Source organism: Hippopotamus amphibius, chromosome 4, assembly GCF_030028045.1.
Source record: "Hippopotamus amphibius kiboko isolate mHipAmp2 chromosome 4, mHipAmp2.hap2, whole genome shotgun sequence".
Lineage (NCBI taxonomy): Eukaryota > Metazoa > Chordata > Mammalia > Artiodactyla > Hippopotamidae > Hippopotamus > Hippopotamus amphibius.
The window spans coordinates 33842849-33869841 of record NC_080189.1 but is presented as its reverse complement, the minus strand read 5'-3'; the positions used below and the strand labels follow the sequence as shown (position 1 = coordinate 33869841).

General features: G+C 41.7%; 1 protein-coding gene across 15 annotated transcripts in view; it reads left to right on the top strand.

Annotated features, from left to right (window-relative positions):
* The window catches only part of ST7 (suppression of tumorigenicity 7), a 262062-nt gene extending 235571 nt beyond the window's left edge, over positions 1-26491 (top strand). For 10 of the 15 annotated variants that reach the window (XM_057731579.1, XM_057731582.1, XM_057731591.1 and 7 more), the window contains 3 exons: positions 9884-9976; positions 18649-18788; positions 19611-20624. In XM_057731579.1, the coding sequence (XP_057587562.1) occupies positions 9884-9976; positions 18649-18788; positions 19611-19730 (353 nt within the window). In that variant the 3' untranslated portion in view covers positions 19731-20624. Of the gene's footprint in view, positions 1-9883; positions 9977-18648; positions 18789-19610; positions 20663-26141 lie in introns of those variants that run through there. The other 5 variants (XM_057731580.1, XM_057731584.1, XM_057731581.1 and 2 more) reach the window with 4 other exon arrangements.
* Positions 26492-26993: the final 502 nt, after the last annotated feature.

The window sequence follows — 26993 nt, the reverse complement described above, 5'->3', positions numbered from 1 at the left end:
ACGGGCTCTTCATTGCTGTGGCTTCTCTTGTTGCAGAGCACAGGCTCTAGGCGCATGGGCTTCAGTAGTTGCAGCACATGGGCTCAATAGTTGTGGCTCACGGGCTCTAAAGCTCAAGCTCAGTAGTTGTGGCGCACGGGCTTAGTTGCTCCGCAGCATGTGGGATCTTCCTGGAGCAGGGATCGAACCTGTGTCGCCTGCATTGGCAGGCGGATTCTCAACCACTGCGCCACCTAGGAAGCCCAAAAAGGCAAGTTTATACAGCAGATAGGGTGAGTCTGGACTGTTCTGACAGAAGAGCATTCTACACCTGAGAAACCCTCTTTGAGACCTGGATAGTCCCATGGCATTATGGGAATCTTTGGCATGGGGTCAGGCCTCATGCTGGGCACCAATGACCACTTCTGGATGGCCTTTCTGGGAGGGTTGGCTGAAGAGCCACAGTTATGCTCCAGGAGAGCTAGGTTGGCCAAAAACAAATGAGCAGCCATTATGCTTCAGAACAAGAGCAGTGGCCACTGGACCCTAGTATGGTGGCAGGTGTAACATTGTGTGTTAAGGGATAAATTCCTGTTAGATGGATTTGGGATAAACTGATCTGAACACATGCTGGGCACCATCATTCTGTAAGGAGAAGTGGCTCTAATGGCAGGTGAAACATACTCCCTGCCCTGGAGAAGCATCTTATCCAGTTGGGAGGAGTAACCAGCAGCATGTAGCAGCTGCCCAATGATTTTTCAGAAGGGAGAAGCCTATGGGGTGGAGCAGTCATGGGTAACCTTATGGGTCATATGAGGTTTGAACCAAGCCTTGAAGAACTAGGACAGTATGTAAGCAAGGACACTGTGAACAAGGAATAAGTATTATAAGCAAGGACACTAAGTGGTGAGGCTGTTGGGGAGAATGGAAATTAAGGAAAAAGCTTCCAGATTGTGGATTATTGGAAAACGTATATATTGACACATCATTAATTTAAGCAAAACGAGCACAACATGTAGCATGGGGTTTTTTTTGTTTCTTTTCTTTTTTTTTTTCTTTTTCCTCTCATGGGGAAAAGAAATATTAGAGTCTTCTGATAAATTTTCCTTAGTTCACCCCTACTCTGATCAGCCTCACAAATGAATGTCTTTTTAATCCCTTTCACTGTTTATCTCTGCTCCTTCCATTTTCATTTTGCTTATCTTCTGCTCTTCCCTTTTCCTGCCCTCCCCTAACCCAGCAGGAATCTAAACTGGCGCAGGAAGGGAGGGGGAGCAGCCAAATGGGACGGAATAGAAGTAACTTGACAGAGATGGGACTGAAGTTGACTGAAAGTTTTTTGTTTAGTTGTTTTGAAAATACTTCTTTAGAGAATTGATAGCAGGTCTAGTTAAATCATTTACTATGTATAACTTGAGGGATGTTGACTTGATGGATGTTTCCACCCCCACTCTGTAAGTATAGTAACGTACTCCAGGTGTCCTGGTCCTGGTATTTGGATATGTTAAGACAGAACACTCTGTTCAGGGTGTGTGTGGACATGTGTACAATCCCCTCTGGCGTGGGCTTCTTGTTGTTGCATTTAAGGTGTTCTATCCAGATGAGACAAAAAGAATTTTTATTTAAACATGAGAAAGAGACAGAAAAAGCCCGGCAAGATTGAACACGAGAGGCCTCACCTAGTGTTAGTCATGGTAAAATTAAATAGACAAATTGACTTACCAAATAAGAACATTTATAGACTGGTATCTTGGAAACGTTGTAATAGAAGCTTATCGATTGGATCTAATGGATAGGAAAGTTACCGATCCTGCAGAGAAGGTTAAAAGAAGGTGGGGCAAGAAGTGATAAAGGCACAGTGTTAGGAATGGCATAACTATAAAAAAAAAACAGACACAAACCCACGAGGAAATTCTGTTTGGAAATTAGTTATCCATATAATCAGATAACAATGGGAAGATGCTCGGAACAACTGGGAAGGACAGTGCGATTGTGAGAAATGTGAAGTGACGACCCACACATCAAGCAGTGTAGTGTCGTTGGGGGGATGTAATTACCTCAAATCAGATGGGCGGAACACTTTATTAGAATAAAAAGGAGGGAGTTTTTAGACATAAAACAGTATGGCAAGGCAGTCAGAGGCCTATAGGAAAGGCAAATTCTGCATCTGATCCTTATAGATAATTAAGAACCAAGCCAGGAAGTTACACTGCTGTTCAGTTTTCAAAAACAGAGCCATACCATTCAGTTTTAGCAACGAGAACCCTGAGAGTGCTTACCAGGTGCTAACTACCTTGGAGGATCCCAAGAACCTTGAAGAGTGTTTGTGTAACAGTGTAATTCACAGAGGGTTTGCATTTCCATCATTTCACGGACTCCTGACAAATTACTGAGTTAAGGAGGACAAAGGTGAGCATCTTAGTTGTTCAGGAGAGAAACAGGTTACACTGAGGTGAGTAACATGTTGGATGTCCTGCAGGCACTGCTGGTAGAGCCAGGTTTACTTTTTCTTCACTGCTCTTTTCTGTAATACCAGCTGCTTAGGCCTTTCCTGAGTAGATTAAGGATAGGAGGATCAGCCATCTCTGAAACATTTGTTTAGAGGCCCTCAATTTACACTACCGCTTACAGGCTAGGGTATATTCCTATGTCCTTTCTAGTATTTTGAAAGTTAATCATTCTATATAAAATTGTATTTTTGTTGTTAAATATTGACTTAAACATTTTAAATATAGAATGAGCCCAATTTTGTAAAAACACACATTCTATATATAAACAAAGGTAAGAGACTGGAAATAAATACATCTTTAAGTAGATTTTAAGTGATTTCTTTTTTCTTTATATTTGTATTTTTCAAACTTTCTACAAGCATATATATTTTCTACAACATAAATATGTATTTGTGTATATGTGTATGTGTGTATATATGTATATGCATGTATTTTGAAAAATAATATTTCATTACAAACAGTGTTGGTCTTTTTTAAAAAACAAAGCTATAAATCTGTCTTGCAGTTCAGAAGAATTGCTACTCTAACTTCAGATGATTGTGTGTAATCGGTTGACAAAACTTCCAGAGCTGTGTCCATTCTAAGTTAAATGGAGGCATCAGGACTCTGGATTTTAAATTAAAAGGACTTGGATTAGAATTTTGACTCAGCTACCTATTAACTGGTATTAAATTACCCATTTTTTGAAAACTGTGAAGCGCTGATGATATTGAATGCCACCAGCCCATCCCAAATTGTTGGGCTTCAGGGCAGTTCCTCTCTGAGGTCAGTGGGGTTCCGCTAGACTGCTTATGCCTGAGCGCAGGAGGCGGCACTTCCTCTAGTTCACCACTGGGTGGCGCCTTTTGACATCTCCAGCCTCGTAGCCTAGGTTTTCACCTTTAAATCATTTTTTTCTTCATTATGAAATTTAAGGCCATTCCCCATCTCCCTTCCAGTTGCCCCTTTTCGTTAGAAAGAGAATTCAGGGAGGAAGGTAACAGTACCAAAAGTCACCAGGTTCCATGTTAAAAGTGAGTATTCTTTTAAAAAAGTCAGTTTACCTTTTAGAAAAAATTTTAAAAGCCTTACTTATGTCAAAAGTATTGGTTAGGGGTAGGGATGAGGGATATTTTTCTTTGCTTTTTAATGAGTTTATTATGTTCGAGCATTAGTCATCTTGTGGAATTAAGTGAGTTTCCCACCAATCAGGCTGAAATAACTCACATTTTTGATAAAACCCCAAAGTCCAGCTGATGCATGGCAGAGATTGTTTGGGTTTGAAACATATGGTGGTTTAAAAAAGAAAAAAAAGCCCTGAGTCCTCAACCACAAATCCATCAGCATTTCAAAGGTTTGTAAAATGTTTGATTCACCACTGTTCCAGCCCCCGAAATTATACAGTATGTTCCTCAAAGTCAAGCCAGTCAAGAAAGGGGGAAAGTTTTAATTTATAAGATTTAAAAATATGTTTCTTAGTTCATTACCAGCTGCCACGTTATCTGAATTATATTTATTTTAAATACTGTGGGTTCTGGTTATCCTCACACACATGCGCACACACACCTACATGTATGTGTTGAATATAAAAAACATATATGAATGAGGGATCTCATTTGAACTGTGTCTTATTTACAATGGTATTGCACCTTAGGGGCCCCTATTTTAAACGACACATCTTCTGTTTTACCTGTATTAAATACTGATTTGGTCTTATCTCCCTGCTACCTTGATCTTTTCAAGGCCCTGTTTTGGCTGTATTTATTTTATAAAGCAGGGTAGTCTGCTGACCACAACTGTGAACTTTAAGATTTAATTTTCAGGTTCTATATATCAGAAAACTAGAATGCCATGGGGTAAATCACTTAGCTTTTCTTTGTTTCTATCTTTTCCACTTGATCAAGTAAGACTCTTTATTTTCTTTTTGGAGATTTTTTTCCCAAAGAATTCACTAAATAATGTATAAGATTTGAAGGTGGTGTTTTTCAGGGGGACTAAGGCAAAGTATTTCCTTTGAGAGGAGAAAATGGTCCATTGTTGAAGCAAAGGATGAGATTCTGATTCTAATTTATTCTCTTTGAACCTGGTGGTAAATGCTATTTGCTGTAAGATGTGGTCCTTAGGGCATTTCCTCTAACCAAACCTTCCCTCCAAAAGCCTGGCACCTTTGGGACTGCTAAAGAGAAATTTTTCCACCCCTCACCCCATAGATCTAAGGCTAAATTTTATAATTTAGGAGAAGACAATGACCAGCTAAAGTCCCTGGCCATAGCCAACTTACAGTAGTAGCTGGACTCCAGATATTGTTTGATGCTTTCCCACCTACTGCCCAGTAGAATCAGCTTGCTTCTTTCAGTTACAGTAAGTCCCCTACATACGAACAAGTTCCATTCCGAGAGCAAGTTCGTTAAGTCCAATTTGTTTGTAAGTCCGACAAAGTTAGCCTAGGTACCCAACGAACACAATCAGCTATATAGTACTGTACTGTAATAGACTTATGATACTTTTCACGCAAATAATACATAAAAAACCAACACAAAAATAAAACGTTTTTAATCTTACAATACAGAACCTTGAAAAGTACAGTAGTCCAGCAGCTGGCATACAGGGGCTGGCATTGAGTGAACAGGCAAGAAGAGGGAGAGGAGGTGGAAGATGGTAGAGCTGAAGGATTGTCAGCAGTAGGCGGTGGAGGGCAGGCTGCACCTCCACTCACACCTGACGTTGGTGGAACACACGTTTGCATCTTTGAAAGTTTGCAACTTGAAGGTTCGTATGTAGGGGACTGACTGTATTCAGTTTTGAGCAGCTGACCATAATTTGGATCCACTGGGGTTTTTAAAGGGAAAATTCTGTCTCTTCCCTATTGTGTATTAATTTATTCATTCCTTTATTCAGTGAATGTCTATTGAGTCCCTCCTTTGTGCCAGGCATTCTTTTGGGAATACCAAGATGAGTAAGACTCTGAAATGCTTTGAGAGAAACATTAATGTGTATATATCTCTCTGTGTGTGTACTAATGTATACTCACATATACTTATTTGCATGTGTATAATATACAGTGTGGATACAAGCAGTGCTGTCGTGAAAGCAGGAACAGTGTTAGAGTGTTGCAGGTCACTAGCAAGTTAGTGAATCTGCTATGAAACTCTAGAATTTTTCTTCAGAATTGGAATGGAACATCATGCAATCTAGCCAAAGGAAAAGTGGTTTTCCCAAGGCCATATAACTAGATAGTGAAAAAATGTGGATCAGAACCCAGGCGCTTTTTTTTTTTTTTTAACATGAAGTATTTATTTATTTTTTGGCTGCGTTGGATCTTTGTTGCTGTGTGTGGGCTTTTTTTTTTTTTTTTTTTTTTCCCCTTCTAGTTGTGGCGAGAGAGATACTCTTCATTGCAGTGTGCAGGCTTCTCAGTGCGGTGGCTATTCTTGTTGCAGGCTTTAGGCGTGTGGGCTTCAGTAGTTGTGGCATGTGGGATCATCCTGGACCAGGGATCAAACCAGTGTTCCCTGCATTGGCAGGCAGATTCTTAATCACTGCTCCACCAGGGAAGTCCCAGAACTCAGGGTTTTGACTTTTGACTTTTCTTTATTGTTGTGCCCAAAGCCTCACAAAAGACAAAAAGCATTTATGGCCAGTTGCCTGCATTACAGTCAAAAGTGAGAACACAAAATGTGTATTTTGATGATAATTTTCTGTTCTATCATTTGCAATTCTAATTGTTCACCAACAAGCAGCATTTTTACTTATAAGCTAGAGTATGACCTGGTAGAGAAAGTAGGAACTTGGAGTTAGTGGAGAGGGACGGTAAAGAGAAAACTTAACACTTATTGAGCAGTCAGGCACTATGTGTAGACACGTTGACCTCTGCTGTCACACTTAGTCCCTTTAACAGCCTCTAGAGGTCCTTGGTGTTCTCATTTTTACGGACGAAGAGACTGGGCACAGATTAATGACCCACCCAATGTCATATAGTTGTCAGCGTGGTGAAGTTCAACTCATCCTGAGCTGTCACCTCACAGCTGCCCCATAGGGTACGCACTGTCACAGGGGGCTCTCACACTTGTTTTCATGATTATTGGCTCATCTGTTTCCCACCCTGGGCAGTCTGCTCCATCTGTGCAGGGACCGTGCGTGCTTGGGCTCACCTTTCTATCCCTGCTGCACGAGGAAGACACATTTTGACCATGGAGAGCTGTTACAAGCGATCTGTATTAAGTTTTCTGAAATTCTCTTTGAAAAGGCAGCATAGGCAAACAAAGTATCAAACATTACCTTCTATCCTTGTCTGTATTGTGGATAGGGTGAGAGGTCATTAGGATTCACTGGGAAAATCAGAAATTAATTTGTTCATGTATCCATCATTCTGTCCATTCTTTGGTTCTGTTGATTTTTCTCCAGTAATGGTCAAGTCTCTGATGGGCACAGCACTGATAGGCTTGGCGCCTAGAAAACGTGTCTGGGCAGGGGGTGGAAGGCAGCAGTGTAATGCCTCACACATTATTGTGGAGGGTCTGCTGTGTTCATAAGTACAGTTTCATTTTGCCTCTCCCACAAAAGCACAATAGAAACCAAGGTAGGGTAGGGGATGGCACAAAAGGAAAACACAAAAATGCCATTTGTGTCCCATGTATTAACTCTGAGTGGTCCAGATTTTTTGTTTTGTTTTTAATCAAATACATGTGCATTTTTAATTCCTCTGAAATGTATGTTTTTGTTTCAGACGAAGATTTTTTAAGGAGGTTTTTAGTCACTCATTAGTAGATCTATTTTATGAATTAGTAGATCTAATTCATGAAATAGTTCAGATGACCTTTTTTCCATTCTTACTTGCCCTGCTAAATCAGTGTGTTATGACTTGCACTTGCAAAAGTTTTGGGCATTCAGCTAAAGCCACGAGGTTCACATGGAGCAGTTACATATCTTTGCAGTGAAAGGGACCTGGAGATGGGAGGTGAAGCTGGCTCGTGCAGTGCCTCTCCCCACTCTTTCCAGACCTCCACTGCTTATCTCACGCTTTGCTGGACCCCGCACAGCAGGGCGGATAAAGGATAGAATTGCAAACAGAAATTGTGTTTGCTCTTGTTTAGTGAAGCCAAAAGCCTTAATATTATTTTATGAACTCGATGTAAATGACAACTGACACGAGAATGAGAAATTTTAAGAGCACATAAGCATCTTTACAATCACAGGGGTCGGGGGCAGAGGACAATACAAGAAGTGTGTGTGTGTGTTTGTGTGTGGGGTTTTTTTTTTTTTTTTGAATCGTATATAATCAGCATCTTCACCCTCTCCAGAAAGACCAGAAATGATTAGAAGAAGGAAAAGACTAATTTGATGCACATAATTTGTATGCATGCCAAATACTAGAGAAAAAACATTTGGCATCTGACTGAAAAGACACCAACCAACCATTTGATTTCTATGGTTGAACACTCTCAAGATCTTGCACTTCTATATTTCATTTAAAAAATTGCTCCCTGAAGTGCAAACTGACTTCAATTTTGAATAAAATTTAGCATTCAAATTTATAGCCACTTTTAAAACTGAGGGATTATTTATATCATATGAATCCAAACAGATTCTTAATTATAGCAAGCCCTAGTGCACATGGAGAATCTGGATTTCAAAAAAAAAAAAAACTTCCACATAGGTTTTTCTACATTTTTGGGATGCTTTCATAGCAGCCATCATTTATGGAAAGTAGTATTAAAATCCTGCCATATTGCAGTTTAAATTTAAATGCACTGCTTCCCAGAAGAGAGTTTAGTATATCTTGTAAAGGCACTAAATGGGCTTTTTTGGTTTTGTAATTTTTTTCCTTCTCTTGCAAGCCTAATTCTACTGAGAAAGATGCTGGTTCCTTTGAGTAATCTTTATATGTTAACAACCTGTGCAAGGAACTCCTCTCCTGCTTGTTGTAACGGGCAAAAGTCATCTTGGTTTGCATGAAAGAAAAGGTCTGATTGAACTAGGGTGCGCCTTTCATTTTAAGAAGAGTTAAAGTCTAGGGTATTTTTAATGTTTTAATCTCTGTTTAAGAGGTTTCTGTTACGAGAAGAAAATTGATAACATTTTTACCTCAGCCAACTGCCAGCAAACTGGCTCTGCTCTAATCCCACGTTTATAGTGATTTATATTCTCCATGGCAATGTGCTGTAACCTCAGAGTGATACCACTGTGGTGTAGATTGACTGCATTCCAAATGCTGGAATCACATACATAATGTTTTTACTTTTAAATAATATTCAGACACCAGAATAAATACCATATGTGCACTGATGCTGGTTACAATGGAACCTTGTCATTTCTTGTGAGGGAAAACATTCTTTGTTTCTGATTTCTATTTGAAATAAGTATGCAAAAGATAAATATGTACATTGACAGCATTTTGAGAAGGCTTAGGTAATTACACAGCTGAGGATGTAGCTAGGAGTCCTTGAAATGTAGCATTTAAGACTGAAAAGTTTGCTGCGTTGCCACTATCCCTCTTTGACACACATGAAGGCAGGGATTGTAATCTGACATTCCCAGTGTAGGGTTTAGTATTTATATTTTATATCTACAGCATGCTGTAGTTACCAGACATCTGTTGAAGAAAAATTACGTCCTTGAGTACTGTTCATAGGAACAGTGAGACTAACATGCTGATGACATCGTAGCAGGGAAAGTAACACACATGATAATAGGAAGAGATTGATTGATTGGAAAGTCATAATTCAGTGTGAGACCTAATGTTATCTGATGCCACAAACGCAGAACTTTGGTGGCCTGACATCATCAAAATACAGATAGTCAGTCTCTCCAGATCCATTTCTCCCCACATGATGTTAAAGATTTAGAAGTTTCATAAAGTTTGGAAATACCTCGCAAGTCATGCATTTTTAGATTCTTGTTTTTATCCATCTTGGTTGGAATTGTAATCCACCTAGACATATTTTTAAAATAGACATGGTAGGATGCCTTTCATATTTGTGCATCTGTGACATGCTCCAACAAGTCAGTCCACGTTTGCTTCTTGGGGGAGCATTTCAATCTAGGTTTGCGTTATTACCGTCCGTTGAGCTATATTGAATTCATGCTTATGACATTTCCATAATATTTTGTAGATGAGGAAACCCTGGGCATTGAAACTTATGGCTTTCCCTACTCCTCTGCACCCCCATCCCCACCCAGTTTTGTGAGGTTTGTCCAGAATATATAGTGTGAGGTTAATGTGTGAGTCATACATCATAATGCATCTCTGACAGTTTATCTGGCACATGACTCGGAGTTTGGGTAAGTCTTGCATCTTTTCTGGGAGTTATTTGTAGAAGTGTTCACCATTATAAAAATGCTCAAAAGTCCCTTTTTGAAGTTGAGAAGTTATGAGACAAATATTGTACCTCTAACATACTGTCTCTCCTTTGCAGCTTTTCGGATGATCCCTTATCCCTTGGAAAAGGGGCATCTATTTTATCCTTACCCCATCTGTACAGAAACAGCAGATCGTGAGCTGCTTCCATGTAAGTCTGTCCTCCATAGTCCATAGTCCTCTCTTTGGCTGGTGAGGGCGGAGTGCCGAAGACGGGAATGGGAAGAGGTGGGAATGATAAATGTTTATGATGTTCCTTGTATTACTCTTCTCCCAAACCCTGTCCTCATTTGATAGCATAAGCATTAAAGTGAGTTATGTGTGTAGCCTTGGCTTCCTGCTCCTCCTCGTCTCTCCAGATTCATCAAAGGGGAAGACCCCCAAGAACTAAAATTTAGATGAAGAGGCATCACGTACTGGTTGGTCTGAGTGCAGAGACCCCTAGTTTGGGGCAGATGCCACTTGCCAGGCTGATCCATTGTGCGGGGCTTGGCCTGGGCTCTCCCACTGGTCAGAGGCAATCTGCACAGTCTGCAGTCTGGAGGGGAAGCATTGGCTTCAGAGGGAGCTGCAGATGAGTGACAGGTGGGAGGGTGGCACCAGGACACTGGCATCGTTGCCAGAGGCAGAGCCGTGGGCAGGGTAGGTGTGCCCTCTGCAGTGATGCAGTGCTCTTGGTCTGCGGGATTTCCCGTGAGCATCTCACGGACGGCACACAGTGAGTTGGTGTAACATGTGCCTTCTCAGTACTGTATGCAGCAGGCAGAGGGCAAACCCTGCCCTCGAGGGCCTTATAAGCTGGCAGTCTGAGGGCTTGTACCACACGTGGAAAATATGATTTGGCTTACTGTAATACAAAATTGTTTTGACAATTCGGGCTAAATACTTTTTTTTTGTTTTTTTTTAAGGCTCTTTATTGGAATATAATTGCTTTACACTCTTGTACCGGCTTTTGAGTTACACCAAAGTGAATCAGCTGTATTTATACATATATCCCTATATCCCCTCCCTCCCGTGACTCCCTCCCGCTCTCCCTGTCCTGACCCTGTAAGGCATCAACCATCATCAAGTTGATCTCCCTTTGTTATACAGCAACTTCCTGCTAGCTCTCTATTTTACAGTTGGCAGTATATATATGTCTATGCTACTCTCTCACTTCGTCCCAGCTTCCCCTTCGCCCCCTGCCCCCCCAACCCCGTGTCCTCCAGTCCATTCTCTGCGTCTGCATCTTTATTTTTGCCCTGTCACTGGGTTCATCAATACCATTTTTTTTTTTTTTTAAGATTCTGTATATATGAGTTAGCATACAGTATTTGTTTTTCTCTTTCTGGCTTACTTCACTGTGTATGACAGACCCTAGGTATATCCACCTCATTACATATAGCTCCATTTTATTCCTTTTTATAGCTGAGTAATATTCCATTGTATATATGTGCCACATCTTCTTTATCCATTCATCTGTGGATGGGCATTTACGTTGCTTCCATGTCCTGGCTATTGTAAATAGTGCTGCAATGAACATTATGGTACATGTTTCTTTTTGGATTATGGTTTTCTCTGGGTATATGCCCAGGAGTGGGATTACTGGATCATATGGTAGTTCTATTTTTAGTTTTTTAAGGAACCTCCAAACTGTTTTCCATAGTGGTTGTACCAACTTATATTCCCACCAACAGTGCAGGAGAGTTCCCTTTTCTCCACACCCTCTCCAACATTTATTGTTTCCAGATTTTGTGATGATGGCCATTCTGACTGGTGTGAGGTGATACCTCATTGTGGCTTTGACTTGCATTTCTCTAATGATTAGTGATGTTGAGCATTGTTTCATGTGTTTGTTGGCCATCTGTATGTCTTCTTTGGAGAAATGTCTTTTTAGGTCTTCTGCCCATTTGTGGATTGGGTTATTTGCTTTTTTTTGTTATTAAGCTGCATGAGCTGCTTGTATATTTTGGAGATTAATCCTTTGTCTGTTGCTTCATTGGCAAGTATTTTCTCCCATTCTGAGGGTTGCCTTTTAGTCTTGTTTATGGTTTCTTTTGCTGTGCCAAAGCTTTTAAGTTTCATTAGGTCCCATTTGTTTATTCTTGATTTTATTTCCATTATTCTAGGAGGTGGATCAAAAAGGATCTTGCTTTGATGTGTGTCATAGAGTGTTCTGCCTGTTTTCTTCTAGGAGTTTGATAGTGTCTGGCCTTACATGTAGGTCTTTAATCCATTTGGAGTTTATTTTTGTGTATGGTGTGAGGAAGTGTTCTAATTTCATTCTTTTACATGTAGCTGTCCAATTTTCCCAGCACCACTTATTGAAGAGGCTTTTTTCCATTGTATATTCTTGCCTCCTTAGTCAAAGATAAGGCGCCCATATATGCTTGCATTAACCTCTGAGTTCTCTATTCTGTTCCATTGATCTTCCTTTCTATTTTTGTGCCAGTACCATACTGTCTTGATCACTGTGGCCTTGTAGTATAGTTTGAAGTCAGGAAGTTTAATTCCACCAACTCCATCTTTCCTTCTGAAGATTGCTTTGGCTATTTGGGGTCTTTTGCATTTCCATACAAATTGTAAGATTTCTTGTTCTGTGAAAAATGCCGTTGGTAATTTGATAGGGATTTCATTGAATCTGTAAATTGCTTTGGGTAGGGTAGTCATTTTCATCCAAGAACATGGTATGTCTCTCCATCTGTTTGTATCGTCTTTGATTTCTTTCATCAGTGTCTTATAGTTTTCTGCATACAGGTCTTTTGCCTCCTTAGGCAGGTTTATTCCTAGGTATTTTATTCTTTTTGTTGCAGTGGTGAATGGGAGAGTTTCCTTAATTTCTCTTTCTGCTTTTTCATTGTTAGTGTATAGGAATGCAAGAGATTTCTGTGCATTAATTTTGTATCCTGCTACTTTACTAAATTCATTGATTAGTGCTAGCAGTTATCTGGTAGAGTCTTTAGGGTTTCTGTGTATAATATCATGCCATCTGCAAAGAGTGACAATTTTACTTCTTTTCCAATTTGGATTCCTTTTATTTCAGTTTCTTCTCTGATTGCTGTGGCTAAAACTTCCAAAACTATGTTGAATAATAATGGTGAAAGTGGACACCCTTGTCTTGTTCCTGTTCTTAGAGGGAATGCTTTCAGTTTTTCCCCATTGAGAACGATGTTGGCTTTTGGTTTCTCATATATGGCTTTTATTACTTTGAGGTAATTTCATTCTATGCCCATTTTCTGGAGAGTTTTTATCGTAAATGGATGTTGAATTTTTTCAAAAGCTCTTTCCACATCTATTGAGATTATCACATGGTTTTTATCCTTCAATTTGTTGACATGATGTATAACATTGATTGATTTGCATATATTGAAGAATCCTTGCATCTCAGGGGTAAACTCCACTTGATCATGGTGTATGATCTTTTTAATGTGCTGTTGGATTCTGTTAGCTAGTATTTTGTTGAGGATTTTTGCATCTATATTCATCAGTGATATTGGCCTGTAATGTTCTTTCTTTGTGACATCTTTGCCTGGTTTTGGTATCAGGGTGATGGCCTCCTAGAATGAGTTTGGGAGTATTCCTGCTTCTGCTATATTTTGGAAGAGTTTGAGAAGGATAGCTGTTAGCTCTTCTCTAAATGTTTGATGGAATTCGCCTGTGAAGCCATCTGGCTGTGGGCTTTTGTTTGTTGGGAGATTTTGAATCACAGTCTCAATTTCCATACTTGTGATTGGTCTGTTCATATTTTCTATTTCTTCCTGGTTCAGTCTTGGAGGATTGTACTTTTCTAAGAATTTATCCATTTCTTCCAGGTTATCCAATTTATTGGCATATAGTTGCTTGTAGTAGTCTCTCCTGATCTTTTGTATTTCTGCACTGCCAGTTGTTACTTCTCCTTTTTCATTTCTAATCCTGTTGATTTGTGTCTTCTCCCTTTTTTTCCTAATAAATTTGGCTAATGGTTTATCAATTTTGTTTATCTTCTCAAAGAACCAGCTTTTAGTTTCATTGATTTTTTTAAACAATTACTTTATTTTTATTTCTTTTATAAATTTATTTATTTATTTATTTATTTACTTTATTGGCTGTGTTGGTTCTTTGTTGCTGCACATGGGCTTCCTCTATTTGCGGTGAGCGGGGGCTGTGCTTCATTGTGGTGCGCGGGCTTCTCATTGTGGTGGCCCCTCTTGTTGCAGAGCACGGGCTCTAGGTGCGTGGGCTTCAGTAGTTGCGGCACATGGGCTCAATAGTTGTGGCTCACGGGCTTAGTTGCTCTGTGGCATGTGGTATCTTCCTGGGGCAGGGATCGAACCCGTGTCCCCTGTATTAGCAGGCAGATTCTTACCCACTGCACCACCTAGGAAGTCCCTAGTTTCATTGATCTTTGCTATTGTTTCCTTCATTTCTTTTTCATTTATTTCTGATCTGATCTTTATGATTTCTTTCCTTCTGCTCACGTTGGGGTTTTTTTGTTCTTCTTTCTCTAATTGTTTTAGGTGTAAGGTTAGGTTGTTTATTCGATATTTTTCTTGTTCCTTGAGGTAGGACTGTATTGCTATAAACTTCCCTCTTAGAACTGCTTTTGCTGCATCCCATAGGTTTTGGGTTGTTTTGTTTTCATTGTCATTTGTTTCTAGATATTTTTTGATTTCCTCTTTGATTTCTTTAGTAATTTCTTGGTTAATAGCATATTGTTTAGCCTCCATGTGTTTGTATTTTTTACAGTTTTTTTCCTGTAATTGATATCTAGTTTCATGGCATTGTGGTCAGAGAAGATGCTTGATATGATTTCAATTTTCTTGAATTTACTGAGGCTTGATTTGTGACCCAAGATGTGATCTGTCCTGGAAAATGTTCCATGTGCACTTGAGAAGAAAGTGTATTCTGTCATTTTTGGATGGAATGTCCTATAAATATCATTTAAGTCGAGATGGTCTAATGTGTCATTTAAAGCTTGTGTGTCCTTATTTATTTTCTGTTTGGATGATCTGTCCATTGATATAAGTGGGGTGTTCAAGTCTCCTACTATTATTGTGTTACTGTCGATTTCCTCTTTTATGGCTGTTAGCATTTGCCTTATGTATTGAGGTGCTCCTATGTTGGGTGCATAGATATTTACAATTGTTATATGTTCTTCTTGGATGGATCCCTTGATCATTAGGTAGTGTCCTTCCTTGTCTCTTGTAATAGTCTTTACTTTAAAGTCTAATTTGCCTGATATGAGTATTGCTACTCCAGCTTTCTTTTGACTTCTACTTGCATGGAATATCTTTTTCCATCCCTTTACTTTCAGTCTATATGTATCCCTTGGTCTGAAGTGGGTTTCTTGTAAGCAGCATATAGAAGGGTCTTGTCTTTGTATCCATTCAGCCAGTCTGTGTCTTTTGGTTGGAGCATTTAATCCATTTACATTTCAGGTGATTATTGACATGTGTGTTCCTAGTACCATTTTCTTAGTTGTTTTGGGTTTGTTTTTGTAGGTCTTTTCCTTCTTTTCTGTTTCCTACTTAGAAAAGTTCCTTTAGCAATTGTTGTAAGGCTGTTTTGGTGGTGCTGAATTCTTTTAAATTTGCTTGTCTGTAAAGCTTTTGATTTTTCCATCGAATGTGAGTGAGATTCTTGCTGGGTAGAGTATTCTAGGCTGTAGGTTTTTCTCTTTCAGGACTTTCAGTATATCCTGCCATTCCCTTCTGGCGTGCAGAGTTTCTGCAGAAACATCAGCTGTTATCCTTATGGGTTTTCCCTTGTATGTTATTTGTTGCTTTTCTCTTGCTGCTTTTCATATTTTTTCTTTGTGTTTAATTTTCATTAGGTTGATTAATATGTGCCTTGGTGTATTTCTCCTTGGGTTTATTCTGTATGGGACTCTCTGCACTTCTTGGACTTGATTAATTATTTCCTTTCCCATGTTTGGGAAGTTTTCCACTATAACCTCTTCAGATATTTTCTCAGGCCCTTTCTTTTTTCCTTCTTCTTGGATGCCTGTGATTTGAATATTGGTGTGCTTAATGTTGTCACCAAGGTCTCTGAGACTGTCTTTCATTCTTTTTATTCTTTTTTCTCTTTCCTGCTCTGTGGCAGTTATTTCCCCCATTCTATCTTCCAACTCACTTATTCCTTCTTCTGCCTCAGTCATTCTGCTGTTTATACCATCTAGAGTATTTTTAATTTTGGTTTTTTTGTTGTCCATTACTGTTTGTTTGCTCTTTAGTTCTTCTGAGTCCTTATTAACTGTTTCTTGTATTTTCTGTATTTTGTTATCAAGATTTTGGATCATCTTTACTATCATTACTCTGAATTGTTTTTCAGGCAATTTTCCTATTTCCTCTTCATTTATTTGGTCTTGTGGGTTTTTTTTCCTGCTCCTTTGCCTGCATAGTGTTTCTTTGCTTCTCCTTTTGTCTAATTTATAGGATTTGCTGTCTCCTTTCCCTGTGCTGTAGTAATTCCTCTTGTTTCTGCTCTCTGCCCGCTGTGGTGGGGTTTGTCCAGTGTCTTGAGTAGGCTTCCTGGTGGGGGGGTCTGGTGTCTGCTTTCTGGTGTGTGGCTCTGTGTCTTTTCTCTCTGATAAGCAGGGCCGTGTCAGGTGGTGGGTTTTAGGGTATCTGTGAGGTTAATACGGCTTTATGTATTCTGTGTGCTGATGGGTGGGTTTGTATTCCTGCCTTGTTTGTAGTTTGGTGTGAGGTGTCCAGCACTGGCAGTTGCAGACAGTTGGATGAAGTCGGGTCTCAGACTCTGATACAGGGTTCCATGAGAGTTCTCTGCAGTTAATCTTCCCTGTGTCTGAGGACTCCCTAATAGTCTAGCATCCTGGATTCAGTGCTCCCTCCCCAGAGCCTCCTACTTGACTTCTGATGGAGTAGTCCAGACTTCAGAGGTTGCTTGTCCATGTGGAGGTCAGGCTTCTGTTAGTGTTAACATCTGGAAAACAGCCATCAATCTGCGACGCTCATGCGGGATCTCCGCCGCGGGGCCAGGGATAATGCGGGGCTGCCGGGCTCCCGGGGCTGCGGGCACCGAGGCGTTGGCGGTGCTGCAGAGCTGCACACCCAATGGCAGTGGCACTGCTCGACCCAGCCACACTCTGGCCCCTTCGCCGTCTCCCGCTAAATAGTTATTATCGAATTATACTGTGTATGAGGATGCTGTCCAGGCTCTTCATGTGGCCCTTCATTTCTCCCTCAGATAATAAGCTCCAAATTTTGGCTGTTCTCTCTTCCCCGTCCTCTCTCTTGCCACCCCCACCCTGCGCCCGCCCCAGTTATATCACATCTCAGAGCTGTAACAGATTTAAATGCTTTGCCCAGAGGACCAGTAACTTTGGAGCCCTGGGTGCTGGTAAGTTGTCTAACGCCCACATTTTTGAGCCAGTCATAAATCTCCAGTGTGCTGGGGTCTGGATTCAAAACAAGTTCCCGTCTCAGGCTGAAGGAGCAAGAGGCAGCAGCTCTCTCATTTCTTTGCTGGCCAGAGCCACTGTGAGACGTGTCAGCTCAGGAGCTGGTGACCTCAGCAGTGAGTTGCTCCTCACCATCTGAGTTTATTGTGAAAAAGGGCCGGGTGCCTCACTCTGCATTAGATTTGATTTCAGAAATCCCTGTGATGGGCACATACTTTCCCTTTTGACTCTCCCTTCAGGGAGATCCTTATTAACATTTAGAAAGGCAGTTTTCTGAAAAGTATACAGTTTTAAAATGTTTTGAGTCCAATCAGGTTTCCATGGGGATAGATTCACTGTTAGAACAAGATTACAGTTCTTAAAAGAAACTGTCGAGGAATAATTTTTATAGTCCTGGAATAGATCTTTATGGCTCAAGTTTATTAAATTGAGTGCAGTGGTTCAAATCTGGTCTCCCCTCAAAATCGTTGGGTGTTGAGGGTGAGGATGGGAGGTAGGTGGGTGGTTTTACATGTTACCTGCATTCTGCACATTAGTGCTGTAGTGTCCATGGCGGCCCTGAGCACACGCCCACCCGTGAAGAACCTAGCAGGTTTACAACCTTGGATTCAGGTGCACGTGCTTGTTTGTGCTTTGCGCCTCCTTGGCCCTCAGTTTCAGCAGAGTGGATTACTGCTTAGAGCTGACAGATCGAGGGAAGGCTTGAGACCTTGGATTTCCTGAGGAAGATGGAGCCCCTGGGTCCTTTTGGTTCGAGTGGCAGTGTTGCTCACACACAGCCACACAGCTCCCCTCCACCAGGCCAGCCTTCGGTGCTTTTCTCCCTTTGCGCGCCACTCAAAATTTAAGAGTTATGAAAGGCTCTAAAATCTCCCATTATTGATGGATGAATGGTCCTTGCTAAATGTCTCTCTTATCAGGGTGGCACCCTCCACGGACATAGTTAGATTGTACCAGGAAAAAATACGAGATACACTAACATCACCCTATCACAATGATTTAAAAATTATAGGAAAGTGAAAGTCTTGAAAGAGGATTTTTTTATTTCAGTATACTTGATTTTGGGTTTTCCAGGTTTTGTTCAATGAACACGTGTTTTACAATTTGAATAAAGTTTTGTTTTATTTGTGTTTGCTTTTGAGAAAGGAATGCTGTATATTAGGCATAGATAGTATTACTGTCTCTGCCCATGAATGTGTGACATCCCCAGTTGCCCTGTCATACCCCAGATAGAATGCCAAAGGTTGAACATGGACTTGGGAGAAGCAGATAAGCCACCAAAGGCTGACTGGGATGTTGGCTCTTGTTCATTCAAGTGCCCTACCTTTTTCATTTCCAACAGGCTTCAGCCAAAGCTCTGAAGAGTTACTCCCACCTATAGAAATTCCCTGAGAATGCATTTTACTGCAGTCCTAATACTTCCCTTTTGATCTTCTCCACAGCTTTCCATGAGGTCTCAGTTTACCCAAAAAAGGAGCTTCCCTTCTTTATTCTCTTTACTGCTGGATTGTGTTCCTTCACAGCCATGCTGGCCCTCCTGACACATCAGTTCCCGGAACTTATGGGGGTCTTTGCAAAAGCTGTGAGTATCTGTCAGGAGGGAGGCCTGAGGCAAGGGGCAGGGAAAGTCCGCTACAGCAGCCTGAGAGAAACGGGGTAGTGTTGTGTGGACGCGGGTGTGCTTGTATTGATCCTGTGCTCCCTGTTTAATTTTCATTCTCATCAGCGGAATCAAGGGTGGAGCATCAGAAAAGGAAAGTGGAGCTTGTTTGTCACTGCATACCTTGTCTCACTTCACACACACACACATTCTTAGCAGTCCTCCCCCACCCCCCCAAAATGCATGAGGTTTAAAAGAAATAAAGAATTAAGTGAATCCTAGCAAGTGAAAAATATTTGGGAGATTATTGTTTTGTATAAATTGAATGACATTATTTCTAATCTTTAGATATTGTAGGTCTTTCCTTCAAGAAGGATAGAATTTACATGTTCAAAGATTATTTAAATTTAAAAAGTTTTAATGTCTGCAAATTAAATGGCTTGTTTGGGGAATGAACTGAGAGGGTGTGAAGGGTGTGTAGTATTAAGAAGTATATAGATATGTTATTTAGAAATATGGAAATCCATTATGAGTCTTTAAAGAGGGTTATGGAGAAGAGCTTTAATTAGAAAAGCTATCTGCATTGACAACCAAGAACCATTGTTTCCTTGATGAAAACTGACCTTTTCAATCTGCACATGCAGTGAGGATAAGTTTACTAATTTTGCCACAAAGGAGTTTCAAACAGAAGGAATAAGGAAAAGAATATCAGTTGTTTCCCTGGAACTCCATTCTAATTTCAAGGCGAGTGGAGTCAGAGAGGATGATTTCTAACTTGGCTGGGTCGATTTAATCCCTTTCCAGATGATTGACATTTTCTGCTCGGCAGAGTTCAGGGACTGGAATTGCAAGAGTATTTTCATGCGTGTTGAAGATGAACTGGAAATCCCACCGGCACCTCAATCTCAACATTTCCAAAACTGAACTCATCACCCTTCTTGCCCCACCACCAAAACTGCTCCTCTTCCTGTATTCCTCATCTCCGCCAGTGGCACTGACATCCACCCAGTTACTCAAGCCAGAAACTCAGCAGCCCTCCCAAATTCTTCCCTCTCTCACTCCTTATATCCCTTGGCTGCCACAGTCTGTTGGATCTAACCTCCTGAGCCACAAGGTATTTGGTAAATGTAATTCACCTCTTCTTCTCCTCTTTCTTCCCCCATGGCTCTCTCTTAGTTTAGATCTTTGTGATTTCTTGCCTGGACACCTGCAAGAGTCTTCACTGGTCTCCTTGCTTCCAGTCTTATCCTCTGCAAGTATTTCTTTCATACAAGAATGATCTTTCTAAATTGCAAGTCTGAACACGTCACTTCCCTGCTCGAATTTCTCCAGTGGTTTCCCACCAACATCAGGATAAAGTCCCAGATCTTTAGCACGGCATACAAGATCCTTTATGATCTGGCCCTTGGTTGCCTCCTCAGCCTCATCTGTCTCCCAACTCTTGCACAGATACTGCTCTTGGGCCACAGTGAATTACTCACCATTCCCAGACGTACCAGGCTCTTGTGCACCTCAGTGCCTTTGCATGTGCTGTTTGCTCTGCATGGAATGCCCTTCCTCATTACCACCAGCACTTGTCCAGTCTACTAATGCCTCTTCATTCTTTTCTACTCAGCTTCCTTTCTAAGTTTCTCCTCAGCTGAGTCAGATGTCCCTCCTCTTGGCTCTCACAGTATTCCATGAAGACCTATATTATCACATTTATTGTACTGTATTATAATTGTTAAAAACTTGTCTGACTCCCTTTTAGAATGTGAGCTCCTTGCGAGCAGGACCGTGTCTTCCTTACCTCTGTATCCCCAAAGCTTTGCACAGTGCCTTGCATATAGTAGGTTTTCAATAAATGATTATTAAATAAATAAATGGTAGTGGTTTCTGCAGAAAGAATCAATGTAAAAAAGTCAGATACAGCTTAGCATTTCTTCTTTTATGATTATAATCCTACACACTTAGGGTTGAAAGGGACTTTAAACAAATTGCTTTTGACAGTAACTTGATGGAGGTCAGTTAGACTCACCTTGAATACTTTTAGCGATGGGGCGCTCACTTGTTCAGTATGGAAGCCCATTTCATTAAGGGATCGCTCAGAACTCTTTACATGGATAAAATCTGCTTTCCTTTAATTTCCACTTGTATTCCTGTTCTGTTCTCCAACACTATAATGAACAACTCTACTTCTTCTTGCAAACTCTTGAGGCAACTAATACATTCATGGCCACCTCTCACCTCTAACTTACTACCTGGTTCAGGAAGAATATCTTATCCTAAGATCTTTTGTGCCTGACATGATACCCAGTATCACCCAAGCTGCCTCCTTGGATGTTCCCTCGTTTATGAGCCTATGCTATTCATTATTTGCTTCTATTCCCAAGCCAACCTCTGAGTTAAAGTAGTTGCCAAAAGTCTGAGTAGGTTAGAGTGTACTGTAGTAAAATTGAAAATAAGAATATATAACATTAGGCAATGTCATTCTTCATTAAACTAACAAACAGCTCTTGGTGGGAATTTGTGATCAGGACAGTGATTCTCAGCCTCTAGTGTGCACAAAATTCACCTGGCCCCACCTCCAGAAGTTCAGAGTCTTGAGTGTTAGCACCCAGGAATCTGTGTTTTTAACAAGCACCCCTCCCCCCAAGTCTAAGGATGGGGGTTGAAGACGATTTGCTTCAAAGAACTATGGTCTCAAGAAGGCCAGCCTTTGAGCAGTGATTTGCAGGTGCATGGTCGAGATGACAGCTTTCTAGGAACCAGTGGTTTCACCCTGGCTGCATCTTGCAATCATCTAGGGAGCTTAAAAATTACTGACACCTGATCTCCCAATCTAGGAGGCTCTGACTCAGTTGGTCTGGGGTGCAGCCTGGGTGTCTGATTTTCAGATGCCCTCTGGTGATTCGGGTGTGCAGCCAGGAATGAGAGCCACCACGTTGAGTGAAGCGACAGCCTGACACTGCGTCAACCAGGGAGGGTGCTGGGAAGAATGGAGGATAGTATCGATACATGGAATACGACTGGGTGTTCTCTAGGTAAGGCTGAGTGGCCTCCAGCATATCGCAGAGATGTGTTCACGATGGATGTTAGACCAAGGGCCACTCTCCTCATTTAATGTTTCCAAAGCTTTGCTTTTGAGTCAAGGACAGATTGACTAAATAAAATGTAAATTTGCCTTTACGGTCCTCATATTTTATGCTCTACCAAGGTGTGGTAGTTTGGTCAGCACAGTTTTCAAATGTAGTTTAGATAAATTTGCTTTTAAACCTCTGCCTGGAGGATCACATTCCTTGTGCCCTTCATTATAGTTTAGCAGTTTCCAAAATGTCTGGAGAGATTTTGTGGGGAAGGAAGATGGATGGCCTGAAGGAGACAAGCCCTGTCTCCCTCCTCCTCCCCCCACCGCCCCCGAGTCTTCTCCACATTTTCACTCTTGTCACTTCATCAGGCCCCTCGTAAGCCCCCCACAGGTTATCACAGCCGCCCTGCAGGCTGCCTGCAGCCATTTGCAGCTTGTGAAAATGATTTTCTCAGCCCTGGCCTGAGATAATGTCCCTGGGATAATGACTCTTAGTAGATGGAGAGAGATTGCTCTGCCACCCGCCAGGCTGCGTGCAGCTTGGGAACTCTCCAGTGTGTTTACGTGTTGATACGTAGCCAGTAAGGAAGCCCACAGCCAAGTGCGAGCCACTGGAAAATAGTAAAATGAGAGGCTTCAACTGGCTCTCCCCACCTAATCTAATCTACCTCAATGACTTAGGGCTAACTCTTGCTAGAATGTTTGGTTACCAAGATAAGGTTGCTCATATAAATAAGTGATCGTTCCAAACCCAGCCCCTCGCAGAATGTGGGAAGGTCAGCGTTCTGACCTCTTTTGTTTGAAGGGCCCTGTCTTTACTCCTCTGGTCTCTCGCCTTCCCTGAGATCCAGCCCCCTGACTTCTGACTCTTGTCTTCAACTTATAGGCCCTGACCTCTTTGAAGTCTGATATTGATTACAGTGAAATGTCAATTGTCTGGTTGCAATAGGGCACCTGGAACTTATTCGGATACGCAGAGGCGTTTCAAATGGTAACGAAGCATGTTGGGAGCCGTGACCCTCTTCTAAATAATGGTGTTTCTGGAAGAGGAGGATCAGGCGATTGAAGTGTCTCTCTCTCTTTTTTATTAGTTCAGTTGCTTTTTCTCACGACAAGACACTGATTGAATTATGGTGCGTTTTGGACCATGTATCTCTGCCCTCGGGACAGAGGTTTTGGACATTGAGATAGATGAGCTGTTCCAGGGTTGCCTGGTGTTGCTCATTCAGACTTAACTTTTCAGGCAATAAAATTTCCCAAGTCCCTAAGTGAAACTGTTGTTTCTCTATGTGCATTGGCTGAGTCTTTGGCCAAAACGTGTTGACTGATTTTCAAACATGCAAAGAAATATAAATGAGCATCCTAAGTAAGCAAGGCATGTTCCACCAAACTTTTTTTTTTTTTTTTAAATACCTCCTGATGAAAGCCACTGACCTTTGTGTGGTTACGGAATGAAAAGGGCTTAGTGGTTTCAGGCACCTCATTACATTGCTGCTTCCTCCTTGTGGGTGAGGGATGGGGAGGAGGACGCAGTGAGGGCTGCTGAGGAAGGTAACCTAGTAACAAAGGGTGCACGTGTCAACTGGGGTGCTACAAGAGAGGAGTTAGGATCTCTAGGAAGGGATTCAGGGGATTCTCCTCTCAATTCTCCCAAGGATAGCACATTCTAGATATGAGGGAGAGCAGTAAATGATCACATACATTGGAGGTATTAGGACTTAATTCTCTTATGGAACCTGGTTGAGAAACTCAGGTGTGGTCTCAGGAGGCAGCGCCCACTGCATCTTGCTGCTCGGGGTGGAAAGAGGGGCATTTATAGACTTCAGACTGGGCGAGGCTTGCCACTTAATTTCAAGAGGCCTCCCTTTTACACTTTTTATACAAGTCAGGTCGGTGCTCAAAACAAAGCAAACAGGCCTTTATTTTGAACCAGCTTTGTAACAACATCTCTGTTCGTTTCTGTTTTGGGTCAGGTTTTCAGGATATGATAACTTCACCAGCAGAATCACCTTGTTCATTGGACCCCATCTCCCAACCCCTATCAAGATCCCTGGTTCATCCAGACCATTTAGCACCTAGCTCCTCTTTATGGAACTGAGTGTTATAGGCAAATGCTGTATGTTATGGAGCCTTGACAATCTCTGATTACAAACAAATGAATAAATGTTATGTATAAATATTTCTAATTCTACTATGTTATGTTGAACTGATGCAATCAGTAGACATTCAATATCATCCTCTCAGAACTAGGATTTTACAAACTCTCTCAGAGCAGCTTGGGCAGTAATTACTCATTCCTAGGCCTAGTATCTCCCACAATGCCTTCCAACTGCATCCAGCTCTAAACTGAAAAGGGCAGGCAATCCATTCTGCAGGGCAAGCATCCCATGTGGGACTGTGTACCCAACAAAGGATAATTTCAGAAGGTCGCCAGGCAATGCCCTATATCTAACACCCACTTGAGGAAAGAACCACCCTACCTTCACTCATCTACTAACGTGGCTGCCTTTTTCTCAACTGCAAGTCCAGCCTGGCACTCAAGGCCCCTCCACAGCATCCTTCAGTCACTTTTTGAACTCTACCTCTATCCCTTCCAGCCAAGCTGAACTATTTACTGTCTTCTGGTGACACCAGCTGCTTTCCCATTTCTTCCAGCTGTTTATTGAGTCTGAAGGCCCCACCTTCTGACATTTATTCCTTACCATTCCTACCCCATCTCTTTCTTTGCATACCCCAGCCATCCACTGGGGTCTATCTCAGTCACCTCATTTTCAGTTTCTCCCGTTCTTGTCAGCAAAATGGATTCTTTCCTTTTCCTGAGCCTTCCTGGTGCTCTGTGTGTCTACTCCTCTATCACGGTGTATGTGGTATTGTTACTTTGCTGGGTACAGGCCTTAGAGGCTCCTTTCCCCTGCCTCCTAGGCTTTGAGCTTCATGACGTGGGACTTTTGTCCTAGATGTTTTTATATCTCACCAGGTACCTAAGTGCCTTACTGAGTAAATATATTCAGTTGGTGTAAAAGATGCAATATAGAGAAGGATTCCGAATCTTATACTCTCTTGAGTGTTCGTTACACAAATCTCACACTTAATGGTTCTGCCATAGTGTGGTACAGGCCTTCCCAGTTTGCATTCTACTGGTTCTTAAAAAAAAAAGTAGAAGAAGAAGGAAAGATTCTGAGGGCAAGTAAATTTGGGAAACTAGCCTACAGTAACACTTCTTGAGGACCCACAATTTTTAGAACAGATGACCAGGAGAGGAGCCTGTTTTAACTTCACTAAATGCATGCCTGCTAACTTGTCTAGCCTCAGAACCGTGTCCCCCCTCTGCTTATGTACTCACATCCTGTGCTACACTTCTGTGGGAAAGTCTTGGTGGTTAGACTGTGCTATATAGACAAGGGATTGGGACAAAGCACTCCACAGTACAAGAACCAGGTGTTGAATGCTAGCGAGATGATACCTTGGTTCTGAACAGAGAGGAAGGAAACCAAGCAAACACCTATCTTTTGCCTGCCTGGGTTAGGGCACCTCTTCTGACAGATGCTGGATGGCTTGTGGAAGGAGGCTGATTCTTCATGAGAACATAATCAGAACAGATTTGAGATAATGTTAAATGAGTCTCAGGCGAGGCACCTGGGCTTTCTTAAAAGGCACAGATAATGAGCATTATTCTGAAAAACAGAAAGGAATTCAGTAACCAGATGGAAGAGATCCCAAAAGTCTCCTCAGTGCAGCACCTTTTCCACAAGGACGTGGCGTCCACGGGCTGCAGGTGTCTGGGAGACAATAGGATCCTAAAGCAATTCACAACCATACAACAAACTGGACTTTTTTTGTTGTTGCCTTTTCCACTCAAAGTTCTATAACTAGGCAAGCAGGTGGAGAAGCTGTCACATTTTTTAACTCTTCTGCTCACTTGCCACCCATCTGTCAGTGCCTTTTGATGGCACTGGTCTTCTCCATGGGCAGCCTCAGAGCCCGAAGACTAGCTGGAAGGCCTCAGAACTGTGGGCAGCTGTCAGAGGAGTGAAGGGCCTGTCAGCTGACACTTCTCCCCCTTATCCATCAGAGCTGCGGGGGGCAGAAGCTGGAATGTAGATCTGTTCATCAACCAATGTTTCCTACGAACATAGATATGAAATCGTAGCCTTTGGAAACTTTTTGTAATGCAGAGACTTAAAATGCAAGCATGGGTTGGAGAGGTTCATTTTGTAGTCTTGAACAAGATCTCTCCTGACTTCTGTGCTTTTCTGGTTTGTTTGCAGTTCCTCAGCACTTTGTTTGCCCCCTTAAACTTTGTCATGGAGAAAGTGGAAAGCATCCTTCCATCCAGTCTGTGGCACCAGCTGACTCGGATCTAGGGAAGCCCACCCGTCCTTCCCCTCACCTCACCCAGCGGGCTGCCACCATCTCTTCGTGCCAACTCCATGTGGACCGCAAGAAAGCATGACTTTGAAAAAGGGAAGCCATCCTGAGATTTTAAAACCTTCATGGACTGTCTGTTCCATATTAAAAGCTGTTTTTGTTGTACAAAATTCATTGATGTTCGGTTCTATTATATTTTGCCTTCAGAAAGGAAAAAAAGTCAAAAATAAACTTTTGTGTATTGCAGCAACCAGTGGTGTCTTCCAACCCTAAAATTGTTGGTGTCCAAATAAACCTACAGGTTACATTTAATTTACTAAGGCCCCAAATCTGATGAAGGCCCCACAGTGGTTTTCTGTGCTGGTGGGACTCCTTTCACCAGGTCCTTGGCACCCCTGCAGTTGGTGGCTTAGAAAATAGACTCTCTCTGGCTAAAAAGCACCCATCTTTTTCAGCCCCAAACTGTGTGTCCTCATAGGCCAAATGCACAAAAGAAACGTCCAGCATGAATGACAGAAGCATGAATGAAACGAAACCTAAGTGCCATCACAGGTTGTTCCAGTTCAGAGACTCTACTCACGGAACAGAACTCAGCACTGTGGTCCTAGGAATCATTTTGGTTCTGCTTTCTGAAAACTTGTTGTGAGAAGAAGCCTTCTGATGAGAAGCTGCAAACCCAATAGTCTATTGTAGGACCTGACCACTTTTCAACATTTCCATTTTTCACATGTTTTCTCATAAGGGTCATTTTT